The 19289-nt window shown below is 42.6% G+C and overlaps 1 protein-coding gene across 3 annotated transcripts in view; it reads left to right on the top strand.

Moving 5' to 3' along the window:
* The window catches only part of MTCH2 (mitochondrial carrier 2), a 34753-nt gene that overhangs the window by 8786 nt on the left and 6678 nt on the right, over window positions 1–19289 (top strand). Inside the window, exons 9-13 of one of the 3 annotated variants that reach the window (XM_019656380.1) lie at window positions 1736–1829; window positions 2747–2794; window positions 3510–3577; window positions 5315–5390; window positions 18670–18817. In XM_019656380.1, coding sequence (XP_019511925.1) covers window positions 1736–1829; window positions 2747–2794; window positions 3510–3577; window positions 5315–5390; window positions 18670–18696 — 313 coding nt within the window. In that variant the 3' untranslated portion in view covers window positions 18697–18817. Of the gene's footprint in view, window positions 1–1735; window positions 1830–2746; window positions 2795–3509; window positions 3578–5314; window positions 5391–7132; window positions 8644–18669; window positions 18818–19289 lie in introns of those variants that run through there. The other 2 variants (XM_019656378.1, XM_019656379.1) reach the window with 2 other exon arrangements.

Genomic DNA, 19289 nt, shown 5'->3' with positions numbered 1-19289 from the left:
TTTGTTCTTCAGTCTAGTTGTGGAGGATGTTGCTTCACTGGCACAAGTTGGCACCATCATTGTGCTCTTCCCTGGCGAGGCAGATCAGTCACTGGCTTCTGGACGGCCGCTCACTGCGGCTGCTGGCCGCTCACGCTGGCTGCTGGCTACACACGGTAGCCCATGGCAACCCACTGCCCCAGGGACTGCAGCCTACGCCGTTGCCAGCGACTCAGACAGCCCAGCTCCAGGTTGAACTGTTGTTCAGCATCTTAGCTGTAGAGGGCAGTGTCACTGGCCCTCATATGTGGGATCCGAACCGGGGCCCTCTGGCATCCCAAGCGAGTTCTTAACCATCGCGCCACTCGGCCGGCCCTTTTTTTTGTTTTTTTAAATAAATTCATTCCAAGTTTCTGCTTTTACAGTAAGTTCCCAATTATGGACAGTTGATAAAATTAGGAAAATTAATTTTTGAAAAAGGGGGAAATTATCTAATATGTAGCTTCTTTATCCTGAGAGAATACATTTTTGCAAGGCTGTATTCATTCCTTTGAATTTACTTTGGAAGAATTTAGATGGCAATCTTCATTTTTTTCTTTTTTTAAGATTTTATTGGCGAATTGGGGAAGGAGAACAGCCGAGTTGTTGTCCTTCAGTCTTAGTTGTGGAGGGCACAGCTAGCTCAGCTCCAAGTCCAGTCGCCATCCGGCCGCCCTCGGCAGCTTGCGGCTGCTCAGCTCAAGGTGCCGTGTTCAATCTTAGTTGTGGGGGGGCGCTGCCCACCATCCCATGTGGGCGTTGAACCGGCAACCTTGTTAAGAGCGCACGCTCTTAACTACTGAGCCATCCGGTCGCCCATCAGCAGCTCAGGGCATCTCAGCTCAAGGTGCCGTGTTCAATCTTAGTTGCGGGTAGGCATAGCCCACCATCCCATGAAGGAGTCAAACCGGCAACCTTGTCATTAGGTAGGTGCACGTGCTCTCACCAGCTGAGCCATTCTGCCACTTGTTCGCAGCTCAGCGGCAGCTCAGCTTGGGCGCAGCTCACTGGCCCATGTGGGAATCGAACCAGCGATCCTGTTGCTCATTTAAAAAACTGGATACTCTGGGAAGTTCATTTGCTGCTGGTCATATAGCTGATAAATGATAGAAGTGGCATTTGAACCCTGGTCTTCTTCGGTCTGTGGGGTATTGTTTATCCCACTATTCCATGCTGTCTCAACTAGATCACCCAGGTCCTCAAAACTGTTTTTTTATGTCTCTCACCTATATCTGTGTTTAGGCAGATTTTTCTAATTTTGTAATTTTTCTCATCTCTTACCTTGCCAAATTTGAATATCAAGTAGTTTAGCAAAAACCATATTTAAGTCTCTTCTTTAAAGTAGGCAACTTTTTGGCCTCCCTGCTTCTTATTGGGTTGTTGGAAAAGTAATGACGCATTTTTGCAGTGAAAAACCTAGAAAAAATACGTCATGACTTTTCCGACAACCCATTAGTTATTAATAGTAAGGTGAGCCATTGGCCATAGCTTAAAGGGGTATAACTGACCTGCATTTTAAAAATAGGAGTGAAGGTCGTTAGAGATTAGCTTCAAGTACAGTTACATTAACTAGAATAAACTAGTTATGAGGGCTGGGTTCTGGTATTCGATGTCTTTTCAGTTTTTTAGAATGGTTTGAAATTTCTAGTTTTTGAACAGTGTTTATATTGAGTGGATTATCTTTTTACTGATCACATTTTTTGTTTCTTCTTGTTAGGGGTCTTATTCCTCGCCTCCTAGGTGACATCATTTCTTTGTGGCTCTGTAACTCACTGGCCTACCTCGTCAATACCTATGCACTGGACAGCGGGGTAGGTTGTGACCTTGATGAGATGCGCTGGTGCTGACTTGATTGTTCACCTGGCAGCTAGGTTAGCTTTAAAGTGAGATGGCAGTTTGTTATGTGCCAGATTCATTATTAAATAGCTGAACATCAGTCAAGTTTGCAGAGGCTAATGGATGATCTGTACTATTTACCATAGAAAGATGCACCTAAAACGTTCCTAGGGTGTGGCAGAGTCAGCCCAAGAGATCCATCCTGTCTCTGTGCTGTAAGGAGACCACTTCTGTATTGATTCCTGACACCATGAAGCAGGACAGTTTTATAGTGTATTCAGGGTGTTTTGTCTAACCTGAAGCGTTAAGGGGACTCCTGTTTTGGGCTTTATAAAAACCTCAGCCTTTCCTAGAAGTAATGTTTCCTCTGCCTCAGCAGTTGTGGACCTCTTTGTACACAAGCAGCACCACAGCATCATGGGAAATAGAACACACCCAGGTTTAAGACTAAATCCATGTTGTAAGCTTCCTACATGTAGAGACTGATCTCCAGAGCACCTGTTAACGTAGCTCGGTACATATAGAGGTGGTGACTTGTCCCTCAAATAACTGTAAATGTGGTTTCCAGGGATTGTATTTCTAGGACATAGGAAAAGGTTACCAATCTCATTTTCTTTTGAAATCCTGAGGCTATTATTACATTTGTTCTTGAGCCATCTTATCAATTAATCTATGAATTTGTTAATGTTGAATCAAATTGATCATTTTGACCACTGCCTTTTTATGCTTATAATCAGTATGCTATGTTTCCATCCTCAAAATTAATTCTCAAGTTTTCAGAGAAATGAATAATTTAGAGATAGAAAATACTGATATGGTTGGGGACAGTTAGCTGTTGATATGAGCTTAATTTTCTTACTTATTCTAATAAAGGCTTTTTTTCCTGATTTAGGTTTCTACCATGAATGAAATGAAGAGTTATTCCCAAGCTGTCACGGGAGTGAGTTTTATTTTTTAATCCTTTTAACTTGCTAGGGATTGTTTTGTTTTAAGTTTGGCCTGTGTTATCACTGCTTTAAAGCAACCAAATGTCTCACAGGAAAGTCTTATCAGATTTGTGCGTTTGTCAGATGGAAGAGTAGCCCAGAGCTTCTGCATCACAGTAGCGGTAATAACAAACCCACATGGTCTGGTGCTGTTTTCAGAGGCGGGGTGTCGGCGCTTCTCATCACAGCTCTGCCCCTGATTCTCAGGCCTGCTTCTCACTGTAGCCCGCTGACCCTACAGTGGAGAACTTCACCCTCTTTAGTCATCTGGTCTCCCAGTAGTTGACTTCTGAAGTAGTTTCCATTGTCTTTGGAAAGATGTTCACGTTTTCTTATTTTCTTCAGGGGTGTTTTGAAATTGTGTTTAGTTGTATTTACTTTTTCTCTGAAATATTTTAGTTCAGTTTTATTTGAATGAGGACTCAATCACAGAAGAAGAGGATCCTTCTGCCTGCCCTTTTGTTAAAATGTTAGATGTAGAGGTGTATTAGGAGAAGGCAGCATCTCCGGGTTCAAACATGCAATTTAGCCTCTCCTGGGATACTGAGAAAGCAAAACCAATGAGGAGCATTTGACCACAGTGGCGTTAGGACTTGGAGGGAGAAGAAGGAAGAGATGAAGGAGACTAGGAATGACTAATGACTTAGCTGTCTTCTTTCCGTTTTGCAGTTCTTCGCCAGTATGTTGACCTATCCCTTTGTGCTTGTCTCTAATCTTATGGCTGTCAACAACTGTGGGTAAGTGCTTTGCATTTTTTATCCCAGCAGTTGGCTTGACAGGCAGGGTAGTCCTGGTAGAAATTTGGGGAAGAAAAGTGTGATTGATGCTATTACTAGTTTTCCTAATTTTTTTCTCTATGTACCCCACGAATCAATTTATATTATAAGTGGCCACCTCGTATCTTTTTTGGAATAGGAAAAAGCATAAATAGTATTTCTCAAGTACTTATAAGTAATATGCACTTGCCAGTAGTATAGGTCCTATTTAGAAAAGGGCGGGATAATTTCAAATTACTCTGTTTTCACACCTTCCCTTTATTTTACACCTTTGTCCTCTTTTTCTTGAAAGTTACAAAAAGTATGTCAGGGATTGGCTGACAACTTATGCCTGTTTTTCCTGGGGGCTTCATGGAGAAAGTGAGTTGTAAAGAAAGGAAAATAGGAAATTTGATCCATGGAGAGTTTCTTAACCTTTCACCATACTGGGAAGGGTGGCTGGTGGTGTGCTGACGGACGTCATTGAGTTCCAGCTTCTAGATGCCAAGTGACCATACCAAGTTGGACAAAGGTTTTGCCTCTTGATTTAATTCAAAACTGTGCCAATACCTGATGCATTATACCACTAGACATGTCATTGTTTTCAAACAAGATACCAGATAGCTGTGTGGAGTTTTCAGCATCATTATCATATTTCATATCATGTTACATTCTGTTTGTTTAGTGATTTGTAGAGCAGCTGCCCAGAGCATACTTAAAGGATGATTTAACTGTATTATTATTCCTTACAATTTTTTAGAGAGGAAGTGATTATGGGTTATAGCTGAGTAAAAGAATATAGTCACAACTGTTTATATCCGTTGCCATATTTAGGGCTTTTTATATAGGTTTTTTTTTAAACACCACTTAGTTTTTTTCTGTTTTTTGGTTTTGTTTTTTTAAGATTTTATTGGGGAATTGGAACAGTGTTAGGGAATTGGAAAAAGGGGAAGAGCCAAGTTGTTGTCCTTCGGTCTTAGTTGTGGAGGGCGCAGCTGGCTCAGCTCCAAGTCCAGTCTCCATCCGGCCGCCCGTCAGCAGCTCGTGGCCACACAGCTCAAGGTGCCGTGTTCAATCTTAGTTGCGGGGGTCACAGCCCACCATCCCATGTGGGAGTCGAACCAGAAACCTTGTTGCTAAGAGCTCACTCTCTAACCACTGAGCAATCTGGCAGCTGAGCTCAAGGTGCCGTGTTCAGTCTTAGTTGTAGGTGGGCATAGCCTACCATCCCATGTGGGAATCGAACCAGCAGTCTTGTTAGGAGCACGTGCTCTCACCAGCTGAGCCACCCTGCCACCTGTTGGCAGCTCAGCAGCAGGACAGCTCAGTGGCAGCTCAACTCGGGCTCAGCTCACTGGACCATGTGAGAATCGAACCCAGGACCCTGTTGCTCAGAGCTCGTGCTACTAACCACCTGAGCCACTCGGCCGGCCCCACCACTTTGTTTTTAAATTCCCTTTCCCTGCTCTTTAATCATATAATTGCTGTGTTGTAGAATTTCATTTGTCCACAAATTTAAAACCTAGATGTTTTATAAAATACATAAATGATTGGAATTTCTGTTTATTTGTTTATTCAAAACCTAAATATAAGGGAGGGAAATTCATTAGAACTAAAATTGCCTCTCAGGTAGGAGAATATTTCAACAAAGGTTGACTGAGCTCTTGAGAGAATGTCTTGTAAATACTGACTTGAAAGGCTACCCGTTCTGTGTTTCAGGCTTGCTGGTGGGTGCCCTCCTTACTCTCCAGTGTATGCTTCTTGGATAGACTGCTGGTGCACGCTGCAAAAAGAGGTACTGCTCTCGCTTTCTCTCGCACCCCCACCCCCAGTGTATTTTATTTTATTTTGTTTGTTTTCTTAAACAATGTCTCTGGAATCCCAGGTTAATTCTTGTAGCTTACCTTTTAGCTACCAATTAATGTGCCATGTGTCACTCTGACGCAGTAGTAAGATAAATGGTGCTGCTTGGAATCACCAGGAGAGGTAATGAAGAAGTAAGACTCCCCAGATGTGACCCAGAAGCCGTCGGAGTGACCGCATTCAGATTACAAAAGGGTCTGGATGGACAGCTATCCTGGTTGTTAAAATGATGACCTTGATTTCAGATTATTTTTTTCCAACCTCACCTTTTTCTAACTTCTCAGAATCTCCTCATTCAGGTGTTTTCCTGCAGTGTAGTAGAGAGGAAACTGAGAAGTTGTTTATTTGTGACATCATTTGTCACAGTGATGTTAATGGAGCTGATCTCTTACTTCTAGAGTCTTGTTAGTGGATGATTTTGTCCAGACTCCAATTTATTGTTTGTTATTGCTGTGAGGTATATCACCTGGCCAGGCAAAGCTTTATTAGGAACCAAATAATGGATGGCTGTGTGCTAAATTTAACAAAGGATCTCTTAAAATAGCCATCAATTTGAAGCTGTTTTTGAGCAGGAAGCACTTTTTGCAGGATTGTAGAAGAAAGTGTGTGAAGAAGCTCTTCGTTGCGTTATATTATAGCTCTGATGATACAGATGAGAGAGGCCTTCGTTCACCGAGCTCAGACTTCTCCAGCCTGAGGAACAATGAAAAGGCCCAAGCGCTGCTGTGGTCGCTTGTGCTCAGAGTGCAGGCCCAGCAAGCCCCTCCGTGAATCCAGGCTAGAACACTTGAGTGATTCCCATACAAACCAACGTGAACGTTCTGGGTTTCATTCCGAGTTTTACACTCTCTATTTATTGGACAATCTCCTATTGTGGTCCTAATTTAAAAGGAAAGATGGCCCTTCTTTCCCTACTTACAACCTAACTCCCTGCTATGGGAAGAGGGCAGATAGAAAATGACTGTAAGAGGGTATCAGACACCTTACCTTGGGAAGAGTTGGTCCTTTAAGTGCTTAAGACAATAGCAAATCTTGGTTGGAAATTTGCCATATATCAGGCATCGTGCTAAGAGCTCTCCACATACCAGCTCACGTAATCCTCAAAATAACCATATGAGGTTGGTACCATTTTTTTGTCATCCCACTTCACACATGAAGAAACTGGGACTTTGAACAGTTAAATAACACCAATTATGTAACCCAGGGTTACACAGCTTGTATATGGCAGAGTAGGCGCTATGTGTAGGCTGTCTAACTTCAGAGTCTACTAAATAAGCTCCCAACATTATGATTTTAATTGTAATAGTTTATAAGTACTCCCTGGAGACCTGGCCATTCCATGAAAAAATAAAAGCTGGCACTTAGTGTTAGGACTGTTCTCAGCACTTTACGTATATTGACTCCTTTGATAGCCCAGCTAGCAGGTGGTAGAGCCAGAATCCAAACTGGGAATTCTGTCTAAATAAATAAGAAATTTTTGCCTTATCCTTGTGGCAAAATTGTAGTTAGTTCCACAAAAGCTCAGTTAAGTCAGAGTACAAATTGCTACTCTGTAGTGATAGTCCCAGTTTTGTCCTGGTCATTTCGTCACTTCTCCCAGAAACATGTTGGATCTCTCTGCTGATCTCATCTTCATACTAGACTTTATTTGTATTTATTTTATTTTTTTTCCAGGGAAATATGAGCCGAGGAAATAGCTTGTTTTTCCGGAAGGTCCCCTTTGGGAAGACTTATTGTTGTGACCTGAGAATGTTAATTTGAAGATGTGGGGCAGGGACAGTGACATTTCTATAGTCCCAGTGCACAGAATTATGGGAGAGAATGTTGATTTCTATATGGTGTGGCGCGCTTTTTTAATAATCATTTAATCTTGGGAAAATGGAGGTGCTTGGTGTCTGCCTTTTTTGTTCTTTTTCCCAGCACAACATAATTTACCACTGATATTCCCCCTTTAGTTATTCTGAAATGGGACATTTTTGCTCCAGACTCTATTTTACTTAAACAGTAAAAACAAGTTGCATTTTCCTAAGGTGGTCATGTGATTTGAGTCTTAGTTTAAGGCTTGTGAAATGAAGAGTACAGTCCCAAGAAGAAAGAGAAATAATTCTGTAAAACTTAAGAAAATTAGTAAGGCAAGCTACAGGGGAGGTCATGAATGACCTTTTTTCTAGAAGACCCTGAAAACCCAATGGCATCCACCAGAATCTGCCTCCTATTATATAGTCCTAAGCACATTTGATAAACCCTGTCTCTCATACTTCATGAAAAGGACAATGCGTTGCCAAATTACCCTGGAAAATCTGTACGAGGCATTCACATCTTCAGTCTATTACTGCAGAGTAATACATTGTTGCCAACAACAGAAAAAAGGACAATTACCGAGAGTAAGCAAGATTTGGAAAGGAAGCATAATGGCTTTTTTCCCCAAAAGACATTCTTGTCATTTAAAATATAGAAAGCAAATGCTGCAGCAGTGCGCCCTTCTCTAAAAGCTAAGCCTGTGCCAGTCTCTAAATGACAGCATTATGCATCCTAATTGTATATACTCTTTTGTTCTTGAGTTTTTATTTTGTTTCCTTTTGTTGTTGAAGAAGGTGAGTGGTTTGTTTTTCAGTCCTTATGACACCTTTGGAAGGTGTACTTGTACCTTCATATCTGGTGATACAGACTCAAGTCCACAGAGCTCTTAGGATATTGACCACCTCGCATGTCATACCCTCAGTTAGGCATGTTAACAACATTTATAGAGGAAAAAAAATTACTTTAGAAGGAAATGAGTTTCAACTAAAGTATAAAGCTCGTGTGTACTCAGGCCTTTTAAAAGCAGGTTAAAATGCTCAAAATGAAAAAGCATATGGTTTCACGTATTTAAATAATCCACAGGATGTTGCCAAATGAGTAAGCACTTAATTTGCTGCTTCTCAGACTTCCCTATCAAAGCAGCAGCACCCATAATATTAAAGTGAGCATGCAGGGGTTGCCTCCCTCCCCCAGGGGTTGGGAATACAGCCTGAGGCTCATGAGTAGCTTACCTTGAAATGTCTTTGTCTCTTACTTTGTCTGAAAAAGTAATGTAACTTTTATATTCTACTCAATATTATCTGAATTTGTTTTAATATAAAAATGTTTTGCATTACCTACTTTTTCCCAAAAAAATCTTCAAGTAAAGATGATCTAGGAAAATGTGCCATGTTTATTATCCTGTGGCTTCTGTGCTGGAACCCCCTCCTCCTTCCTAGTTGAGAAGCTGGTCTGACTGTGAGAACCAGTCTACCACCAGAGGGCGCCAAGGCTTTGGTTGTACCTCTGCAAGTTGGGCTGCTGAAAAATGATACCAAGCCTTGCAATTGTTCAAGTACTAGTCCCGTCAGTCAGTCTAACTGCATCCAAGCTATAGGTCCAATAAGGGTATATACCTGTGATCCTCCATAAAGTCTTATAAGCTATTAACATAATCAAAAGTGTGAAGCTGGTTCAGGGGCTAGTAAATTCAGGTAGATACTCTTAAGATGCACATGCAAGAAATAATGAACTGACTCGTGTAAATAATAGACTTAGATAAGGATTATCTGGTAAACTGCACCTGTGAAACTGGGCAAGTGTTTGCCTTGGCAATGCTGAACTAAATGCCAGGAAATATCCCTCCTAGGGAGTGTGATGGTCCATGAAGACTTAATTGAAGAAAAGAATGTGGGGTTTCCTGGAATTTGGGGGGTGATTGTAAAAGTAACAGCGTATAAGAGCAACCTTAGGATGAAATAAACTTTAAACGTAGCCCTACATCCTCCCTTCTTACTCTTACTAAACATACCTTGGCTTTGCTATAATCTCCACTCTAGAAATGCCCTCCTTGCCCTCTCCCCATTGACATTTTGGCTGTAAAGTCAGATCCAGTTCTAGTGCCATCTCAATGCAAAGTCTCCCAACCAGATGAGGGTTCTACCTTCAATCTCCCCTCCCCCAAATCTCATAGTACAAACTAAACTGACAAAACGGAAACTACATCCAACACCAAGTTGAAGGCTTACACAGCAGTGGCAATTACTTCTCTCAGATTTGAAACTCTGACAAATGTTTACAGTCAGCACTTTTAAACAGGCCAACTAAAACACTGAACTTTATAGCAAAGCTAGCTGGTCAAGCAGCAGTGCGTGCAGTTGGTCAGGCTCGTGCTGGTGGCAGGTAAGGGAGCAACAAGAGAACGGACATTGGGGAGTAATGACTGCCAAGCTTGTCGTGTATTTTTTTTTTTTAAAGATTTTCATTGGGGAATTAGGAGAAAGAGAACAGACAAGTTGCTGTCATTTTGTTCTTCAGTCTAGTTGTGGAGGACGTTGCTTCACTGGCCCAAGTTGGTACCATCATTGCGCTCTTCCTGGGCGAGGCAGATCAGTCGCCGGCTTCTGGACGGCTGCTCACTGCAGCTGCTGGCCGCTCACGCTGGCTGCTGGCTACACGCAGTAGCCCATGGCAACCCACTGCAGCAGGGGCTGCAGCCTACGCCGTCGCCGGTGACTCACAGCAGCCCAGCTCCAGGTTGAGCTGTTGTTCAGCATCTTAGCTGTAGAGGGCAGTGTCACTGGCCCTCATATGTGGGATCCGAACCGGGGCCCTCTGGCGTCCCAAGCCAGCTCTTAACCAACGCTCCACTCAGCCGGCCCAATTAAATACTATGTTTTTAGTCTTGGGGGGAAGTTTCAAATGAAAGGTTCTTTTGCCACCACCCAACACCTTCTTTTCAGGAAAATATCTTTAATGTAGTAGCGATTAACTTCCTAAAGCAACTGAGTGTTTTCCTTCTAACCAACTTTGTCCCTAAGAGATGAGGAACCAGTTTCCACATCTCTTTACTGCCAGAGAGATGTCTTGGGGAGGCCTCTAGCAGTGTGTGTTAGGTCTCACACACATACACTACTAGTCTGCCATGGTTCCATGGTCAAGAGATGAAATCTTGAAAAGCCCATTTTGCCTTGGTCTCATAAGTGAATTCCTACACAGTCCAGCCCCAAATCTCCTGTCTGGGACTAATTAGGCAGATTTTATATTAAAACCACAAGTGTTCTGGGACCAACTTACTGCAACCTTGAAAAAAGAATGTTTTCAAATAGATTCAGATGAGTACCACACTCCAAAATAGGGTTGGAGGACAGTGCTTTGGAGAGCACCAAGGAAAAGAGGGAAAGAAACAGCAGTGTGACCTGGGGGTGCTATTCAAGACTCGCCAACTTCCTGAGAGGAAGAGCAAATAATGAGATACACCTTGCCGCCTCCCAAAGTCTCCAAGATGACAGTGGGTCAGAGGAAGTTTTCTAGCACCATCTTCTGTCTAACTAAGGCAGCCAGAATGGACTGTTCTCTGGTAATGCCACGTTTCTGGAAAATCTACTAGGTATTCCAGCTTATTTCCACACAGACGAGCATGAAGAGCCAGAGAGGTTAAATAAGGACAAGAAACAGAATTATACCTACTCGCTTTCTATCCTGTCTGGCGCCCTGCCCTCCTGGCATCAGAAAGACTGGTAAGAATGTCCTTGGCTGGAAACAAAAAAGGAGGGTGAAAGTGCAAACAACAAAGGGGCACCTCACTTCACACTGCCCACCTACCACTGGAATTCGGTATCTCATGCCCCCGAGGAGCCTGTATTTAGAGTTTACAAATGCGGCCTCAGTTCATTATTAAGTGCGTAGCCTGTGCAGAGCCTGGTGGGGACCGGGAAGGAGGCAAAGGCCTGCAATAAATCTCCCTGCCCAGGGCGCATGTGTGCATGGAGGGCGGGATGCAGTGTGACAAGACCAGGAGCTGGGAATGCTGGGAAGATTAAATGGAACCACATGCAGAGACTCTCACTGAATCCCTTAAACACTTGCGGTGGTGACTCGTACAAGGCAGTGTGTGCCAGGAGATGCTGAAACCACGGGATCCACAAGAGGGAAGCTCACATCCAGCTGGGAAAACTCGGGGAGACTTCACAAAGGAGTGGCATTTCAGTTGTTTTTTTAAGGATAGTGAGGATACTGGGAGGCATGTGGATGGGAGCAATTTCCAGCTGTCACGTAGCAGCCTTGCGACCTTGGACAAGCTGCTTGATCTTTCTAAGCCTCAGGCTCCTCATCTCTGGAGTATTAAATTTAGTACAGTGTCTGACAGTAACTATTTGGTGTGTGGAAACTTATTTAAGGATAAGAAAGGGAGAGGATACTTCCAGATAACGTGGGCAAAGCCACAGAGCTAGTAAAGGCTAAAGAGTTGAGAGCAAGTGGAGTCGCATCTCCAGTGGTCCTAACCTTGCTTCAGAGCTGCATTTGAAGCTCATTGGAGTAAGAGCACCCAGGACAATAACTACCACACAGCACTCAGTAAATGCTTGTGAAAGAATGGACTCCCTTCAGGATCCCAAAATGGGGTTGCATCTCAACCCCTCTCCCTAAGCCTGCTTAGCACTTGGCATTCTCAGACTACTGAACACTTCATTGTCACCCTGGTTCCCAGCTATAAACCCTGGAGATGACTGCAGCCCCCCTACCCCTCCCTCTGCTTCTAAGAAGGCACTGCTAGGTTCTCAGAAATGCCTCCTGAATTTGTCATCTCCCCTCCATCTCCGCCACCTTGGTGGATCACCTCCGTCCAGCCGTTGCAGCAGCCTTTTATCTGGTCTTCCTACCATCAGCGCAGGACAGTAGGCAGTAGATAAGCTGGAGCCCTGTGGTATGACGTATGGAGGATGACTACAGCTGTCTGCTACACCAGCTTCCAGCCAGGGGTAAAATACATTTTTCTGATCTACATTTCCTTAAGACTCTTTGCTGACATCCTAAATCTTTATACCCTGAGCCCAGTTCTCCTCCTCCAGCCTCCTCTGCTGTGCACATTGTTACCTCATAGCAGCTGCTCTATGTTATCTTCCACTGAAGCCTTGTGCAGGCAGAGCCAAGCTGAGAGACAAGGATATTTATAAATAGAAAGTGGGTGTAAAGTTCTGCAAATGTTTTAAAGAAGGCCAACTCCATCTCTCCTTCCATTTGAGCTTTGAAATCCTGTCCACCTCCTCATCTTCCCTGTCCCCAAAGCCTGTGAATTCCTGCCCTCTCCTCGGTGAAGGCCAAGGAAAACCTGGAAAGCATGGGGGCCCAGAGATGTGACTTGGAAAGAAGTGTGGGAAATATAAATGGACTAATCATCTGTAAACAGCTGGACAGAGTAAAAGCTATTGAGATAAATATGTCTACCACCTAACAACAGGGTATTCATTGGTGGCCTGCCACATGCCTTGCCCATATAGCCATTAGCTCCAACCTGTAAAACAGCCATATAAGCAAAATATTACTCCTGTGTTACTGATAGAAAAGGGAAGCTCAGAAGAGTTGACTGATTTGCCCAAGCCTGGTAAATGACAAAACTAGGATTCGAACCTGGGTCTGCAAGTCGGGAATTTCTAATCTGCTGTGCATATGTATTGAGTCCTGGTTTTCTGCATAAAAATCTGGGAACAGATTTCAGGAGTTAAACATGAAACTTGATGAGCGGGAACTTGTGGTTTTATAACAAAAGTGTCGACGTTGTGTATTATGGGTGCATACTCAGAAGCCCAACAAACTGGCTTAAGAAAAGGAATTCGTTGGCTCAAGTAACAGAAATGGCCAGCGGTTAATCCACTGGTTCAGACAAGGGCCTCAAGGGCACCATTTTTATCCCCTAGGTCTGCCCACCTCTGCCTGGTTTCCCTCTCAGACAGGCTTACTCCATGTGACAATGTGCAAAACGGTAGCTTCACATGGCTTCTTAGAGTTTGTAATTCCAAGGAACGAGCAACTGTCTCTCAGGGAAGCTCCAGCAAACGTGTTCTGGAGGACTATGGCCTGAAACACGTCCATCTGTAAACCATTCAGTGTGTCTGGGCTACCGTATTACTCCACCGGTCAGACCTGAGGCTCAGGCCCAGTCTGAAGGGGTCAGGATCCAGGGGCAGCCCACTGAGCCATTATTCCTTGAGCTGGAGGGGCCTGGCTCATCAAAGGAAGTTTTGCCGGGAAAGACATGTACTGCAACCTGTTTAAAAGAAACAGCTTGAATAGAACAAGAAAGAAAGCAACACGGCCCAACCTCGGAAAATCCATGAACCTGAGATGATCACAGGGGTTGATGTGTATTGAAATCTGTGCACTGGTATGTACATATATTAATCACCCCATCAACCAGAAAACAGCCCCATTTTTCAAGTGAGGAAAAAGTGAAGCTCAGAGATTTTAAACTTGCTAGTAAGGGGCAGGGCACAAATTCAGACCTGGATATATTTTACTCCAAACCCTGCATGCTTTACACCACAGTACACTGCTAACCTGGGAGGGGCCAGACACGGAGCTTTGGGTGAGACTGAGATGAGTGCTTGGAGGCCATATCCTGTGGGAGCACACTTCTGAGTGCCCGGCCAGTCATGCTCTGGGGGCAGGATGGCACCAGGCTGGGAGACTGCCCCTGCCCTGGCAACCAGAGGCCTGCACAGCTACCAGCTGAGCAGCTGATAAATTCTTCACATGGGTCAGGGACAGTTTCCTCTCTCAGTGGGAAGAAAAAGCAACCTGGGAGCTGCTCCCTCAGTCTTACTTCTGACCATGGGAGAGAATTGCCTGGTGCTGTCAGTGTCACAGGAACCACACGAGAACGTTGAATCGAGAAGGAAGGGCACGTGAGGCATGGAATGAATGGATGAATGAATAAATAGTCCTAGAAAACAATTGGAAAAAATTAGGATCCCAAGGTTAGAGACTTTAAGTGGGAATGTATGTGGAGCAAGAGGGATAGGAAACTCTAAAATAGAAAACGAGGACAGCCCACTTAGAAAATCCTTGGTACAGAAAAGGGGAGCACTGAAGAAACCAAAGTGGCTCTACGGAGAGCTCTCTCTTACTCAAAAATTAAAAGGCAGGGGATAAGAAATGTCAGGAAAGGTGAAGTCCTTGATAAGTTGAGACTAGGAAAAGATGTGGACGTCGTTGATTATGTTCATACCAAGAGGAATTAAAGAGAGGATAAAGGAATAAAAGTGTCAGAAAAAATACTCAACTCTGAATTTTTTCATTCTCCAAGGAAAAGCATTTCTGAACTGAGATGAATAAAGCAAAAAAAAACGTTTTAGAGGAAATTGAAACCCCAGATAGATGATAGTAACAGAAGACCTCAGCACCTAGCCACTTAATATGAGGTGCAAATCCCAAGGTGTTGAAATACCTTTGCAGATAAGATCCTGGAACCCTTGCCAATGCAGCTGAGAAAGCCATGGGTGGAGAAAGGAAAGGGGCCACAGTGCCCAATGGCTGCAGATGTCCTGATGTTCAGAAAAGAAGAAAAGGTAGATTCTGGAAACTCGATGGGAATATTTGAGGTGAATTCCCCCAAAATTTAGTTTAGAGTATAATAATATTACACTATGGGTTTGAAAGTACCTGGAAAAGGAATTGGCATCGTCAGTAAGAACCTAAGAACAAGATACAGTAAATAATAATACCAATACCAACAGCAATCTATTATTTATTTGGAAGGCCATTAGGAGAATTCCTAGTAGACCTTGTTTCCAGTTAGACATTGAATGCCTCTTGATTGAGGAAACAACTAGGAAAATCGTGATCTCAAGAGATTGCCCGGTTGGGTGGACTCAGCCCATTTAACCACTGTCCCCCTTGCCCCAGTTGGTTATTCAGTTGACGCAAATTTGGAGAGAAGTCTTAAGTTCCATGCTTCTAGACTCTTCATTTGGTCAGCTCAGTAATTATCAGTGCCTGCCACACTCACCATATTTGCAGATGGCACCACTATTGAGAGCAAAAGCTAATATTTGTCAGAATCAAGATTCTAAAGTATCTTGAAAACAGTGGCTGAAACCAACAGGATGAATTTTTAAAAAGTGGGAAGACCTGCATTTAGATTTTTTTTTTTTTAATCAACTGCACAAGCATGGGATGAAGGAAATTTGGTTTGACAGTGGTGCACGCGGAAAAAGGCCGAGGGCTTTCAGCCGACCTCAGGTTGAATAGAAGCCAGTAGGAATGGAGTAGCTGCTTTAAAAGATAGTGGTCCTTCCTGCCCCTTTTTATTTTACTTAGAAACGGGTGAAACAGTGAAAAGGGAGTCTCCCGTAACCATTCCTCTTGCCGGGAGGCACCCATGGCTAAGAGTTTCTAGTAGATCCTCTGAGATGTATTCTATGCACATAACAGCAAATGCATACTGCCTTTTTTTTACAGAAATAGTAGCATGCTATACACCTTGTATTTCACTTAACAGTAAACCTTAAAGATTATTTCATATCTTTATACGAAATGATTCCTCCTCCTTTTGAAGAGGGTGCATATATGAATATGTATCAGGATTTGCTGAATGGGTCCTCTGTGCTGGACCTGCAGATTGGTTCCAGTATTCTGGTATTACAAACAATGCCACAGTGAATAACTTGTTTCAGATATGTGGGCATGGATGTGAAGAACAACTTTTTGGGAAGTGGAGTCACTGAGTTAAAGGATGCACATTTTTAAATTTGGTTGATACTGTCCAAATGCCCAACTGTGCCCACTGACAATGTATGGATATCTGTTTTGCCACCACCTCACCAACAGTGTGTTATAAATCTTACTGCTCTTGACAACCTGAGAGGTAAAAAAAATAATGGCCTCTTACTGTAATTTTCTTATTCTAATACTTATTTGTAGTTTCTTTTTTATTAACAATTTACACCCTTCACCCATTTTTTTCTACTGAGTTGTCTTTCCCTTAGAGCTCTTTATATAGTAAAGAAATTTACTCTTTGTGATATGAGTTATAAATATGTTTTCCAGTTTGTCTTCTGATTTTGTTTCTGGCAATTTTGCCATGTAAATATGTTTCCCTGTGGTAAAAATGTATCCATTATTTTTTTATGACTTCTGGAATATAAGTTATAGTTCAAAGTTCTTCCTCTGAAATGTTTTTTTTAAATATCATTTGATTTCTTTCAGTACTTTTTTGGTTTCATTTTTACATTAAAGTACGTGATGATGCAGGGCCAGCCGAGTGGCTCAGTTGGTTAAGAGCTCGCTCAAGAGTTTGAGCTCTGAGCAACAGCGGTTTGATTCCAGCCCCGAGCTGAGCAGCCGCTGAGCTGCCAACAGGTGGCAGGATGGCTCAGCTTAAAAAAATAAAATAAAATAAAATAAAAATAAATAAAGTACGTGATGCATTTGAAATTTGATTTGGTATAAGGCATGATGCATAGGTCCAACTTAATTTTTTTCCAGATGGCTACCTAGTTGTTCCATACAATTTACTAAAATCATGTATCTTTTCTCCTCTGATTTAAAATCCCACTTTTCTAATATTCTAATTCCAGTATGTATTTGGATCTAATACTACTGGATTTTATATTCTGTTCCACTGATGTACTTCTTTTGACACATTTGAAAGAAATTATAGTTTTTATTGATATTTTAAATTACTTTTGAAATGTAAGCAATAAATATCGGTTGTAGAAAGTTTGGGAAATAGGAAAAAATATACAGAAAAAAATAAATATCATCACTGAACCTACCATAAATAAATATTTTGGTGTTTATTCGTCCAGTCTTGTCCTATGTAATTATAATTTTTACCCAGTTGAGATGATACTATGTAAGTCTAATTTTTCATCCCCCAAATCTAGTGTGATTTAAATGCCCAAAGTGGAGCTACTAATCACGTCACCCAGACTGAACCCACTCTGCCTTCACCTCCCAGATACCCAGTGCGAGAGGCAGAGGCAGCTTTTGACTCTTCCAGCTCCTTCACTCCCCCTTTTCATTTAGTCATCAGGTCCTCCATACTTCTTCTGAATAGACTCACAGTCCCTAGATTAAGAAGTCCTCTCAACACACAGATGAAAACACCAAGACCCAGAGAGGGGGAAATAACTCGTCAAAGTTAGGGTGCTTTTAGCTACAAGAAACAGAGAACTCCACTCAGAATGGCTCTGCACGAAGTGAATTTGTCATCTCCCATAATGATAGGTCCATAAGTAGGGTAAGGCCTGGGTGTGTTAACTCAGTGGCCCAACGATGTCATCAAGGACCCTTCCTTATCCTTGCCATCTGTCCGTTCTGCCATCCCCAGTGTATTGGCTTTTGTCCTCACTCTTTTCCCCACATGGTTGCAAGATGGTGGCAGTAGCTCCAAGCATCATCATCTCACATAATATTACATAAAGGCCAGAAGAGATCTGCCCCTTCCTAATTCCCTGTTGCCCAAAGCAGGAGGTCGGGGTAGCTGTGAAATGTGGGAGGGCATTTTCAGTTGTCACAATGATTGAGGGACACTACTGGCATTTAGTGAGCAGGCACCAGGGGTGCTAGATGTCCTGTAATGTTTGGGACAGTTGATTAAGTGAAATAATTACTCTCATTCCTCACAGTATTTGTATTGGTGAAAAAAAAAACCAGAACCTAACTTTTTACATACAAAACACACTATTTTTTGCATGATTTTAATATACACTGACTTATCCAGGAATGTAAGTTCCCTGTAAATTGAGGAAGGATTGTAGTTTTTTTGTTTAGAACTTCACCAAGAGTCGATCACTATTTTAGACTCAATGCTTCTAGTGGTATTGAGGTTCCAGATTGCGCACCCTTATATCAGCCTGTGTTTGTAGCTGTTGCATTTGCGATTCTGCGTAGACGTGTAAACATCCAACTTCTCTATTTGGTTATTCTAGTGTAGCAATGCCCAAATATTTACACATTGAGAAACAGATTGTTTTATTAAAATTCCCTTTTTTTTCTCCTTTACATCACACTTGAAGCATTATATTGATTTTTGAATATATGTGTCAGATTTCATTTTCTATAAATTTCATTTCAGTATAGGATGAACTTTTACAAAAATTTGTTATTTACAAAATACTTGCTATGAAAGAAGTTAGACAAGATTGAGATCCACTGGCTTCCAAAATAAAAGTCTAGACACTTAAAACCCTTCTTGATCAGATCCCAAACTCACTTTTCTGGACCTCTCCTGGCAACATCCCTGGACTTCATCCGTCAGCCATACCAAGGTGATTATTCATTTTTCGAACACACCCGGCAATAGTAATAGCACATATGGAGTGCTTACAATATGCCAGGCTCTGCTACGTGCTTTACTTCGAGTATGTCTTTCAATGCTTGCGACAAGCCAACAAGGCATAGATACTTTTCTTATCCCCATTTTACAGGTGGGGAAACTGAGTTCATGCAGTTAGTGATGGAGCTGGCATTCAAACCAGAGCAGTCCAATGCCATGCACTGTTCTTCACCGAGATTCTGGATTGCCTCCTCAGGAGATACCCTGTTACCTGTCAAAGTCCGGTGCAGCCTTCACAGCTTCATTTAAGTGTCACTTCATTCATTAATCCTTGCTGGATCCCTCCGCGTGAAATGAGTTCCTTTTCCTAGTGTTCCCATTGCACTTTATGTAAGGTTTTTATTACGGCTACACTAAAAAGAGCTGGGGTGGCAATGATAAGTTGCCCTGTGCCGTTCATGCCTCTCCCTGCTCCCTTTTTTCTCCAGCAGCTACTCAGCTGGATTGTGGATTATGTTTACATCTCAGGCTACCTCCCTCATCAGGACTCTCCTGACCCACACACTGGCTGACACTGGGGTAAACACAAGCAAAGTGATTCAAACACACACACACACACACACATTCAGAATCAGAATGCAATGCCTGTCATCAAAGAACACTCACTCTTCAATGTCAGAAACAAGGATCAAAATGCCACAGGGCTTCTCTCCCTCGCCCACCTTGGTAGGACATACCCTTCCTTCTCTCCTTTCCTCTTGTCCAGTCACT

This window comes from Hipposideros armiger, unplaced genomic scaffold (genome assembly GCF_001890085.2).
Source record: "Hipposideros armiger isolate ML-2016 unplaced genomic scaffold, ASM189008v1 scaffold_258, whole genome shotgun sequence".
Lineage (NCBI taxonomy): Eukaryota > Metazoa > Chordata > Mammalia > Chiroptera > Hipposideridae > Hipposideros > Hipposideros armiger.
Note: the sequence above shows the minus strand (reverse complement) of the source record. Positions and strands in the feature narration are given on the sequence as shown.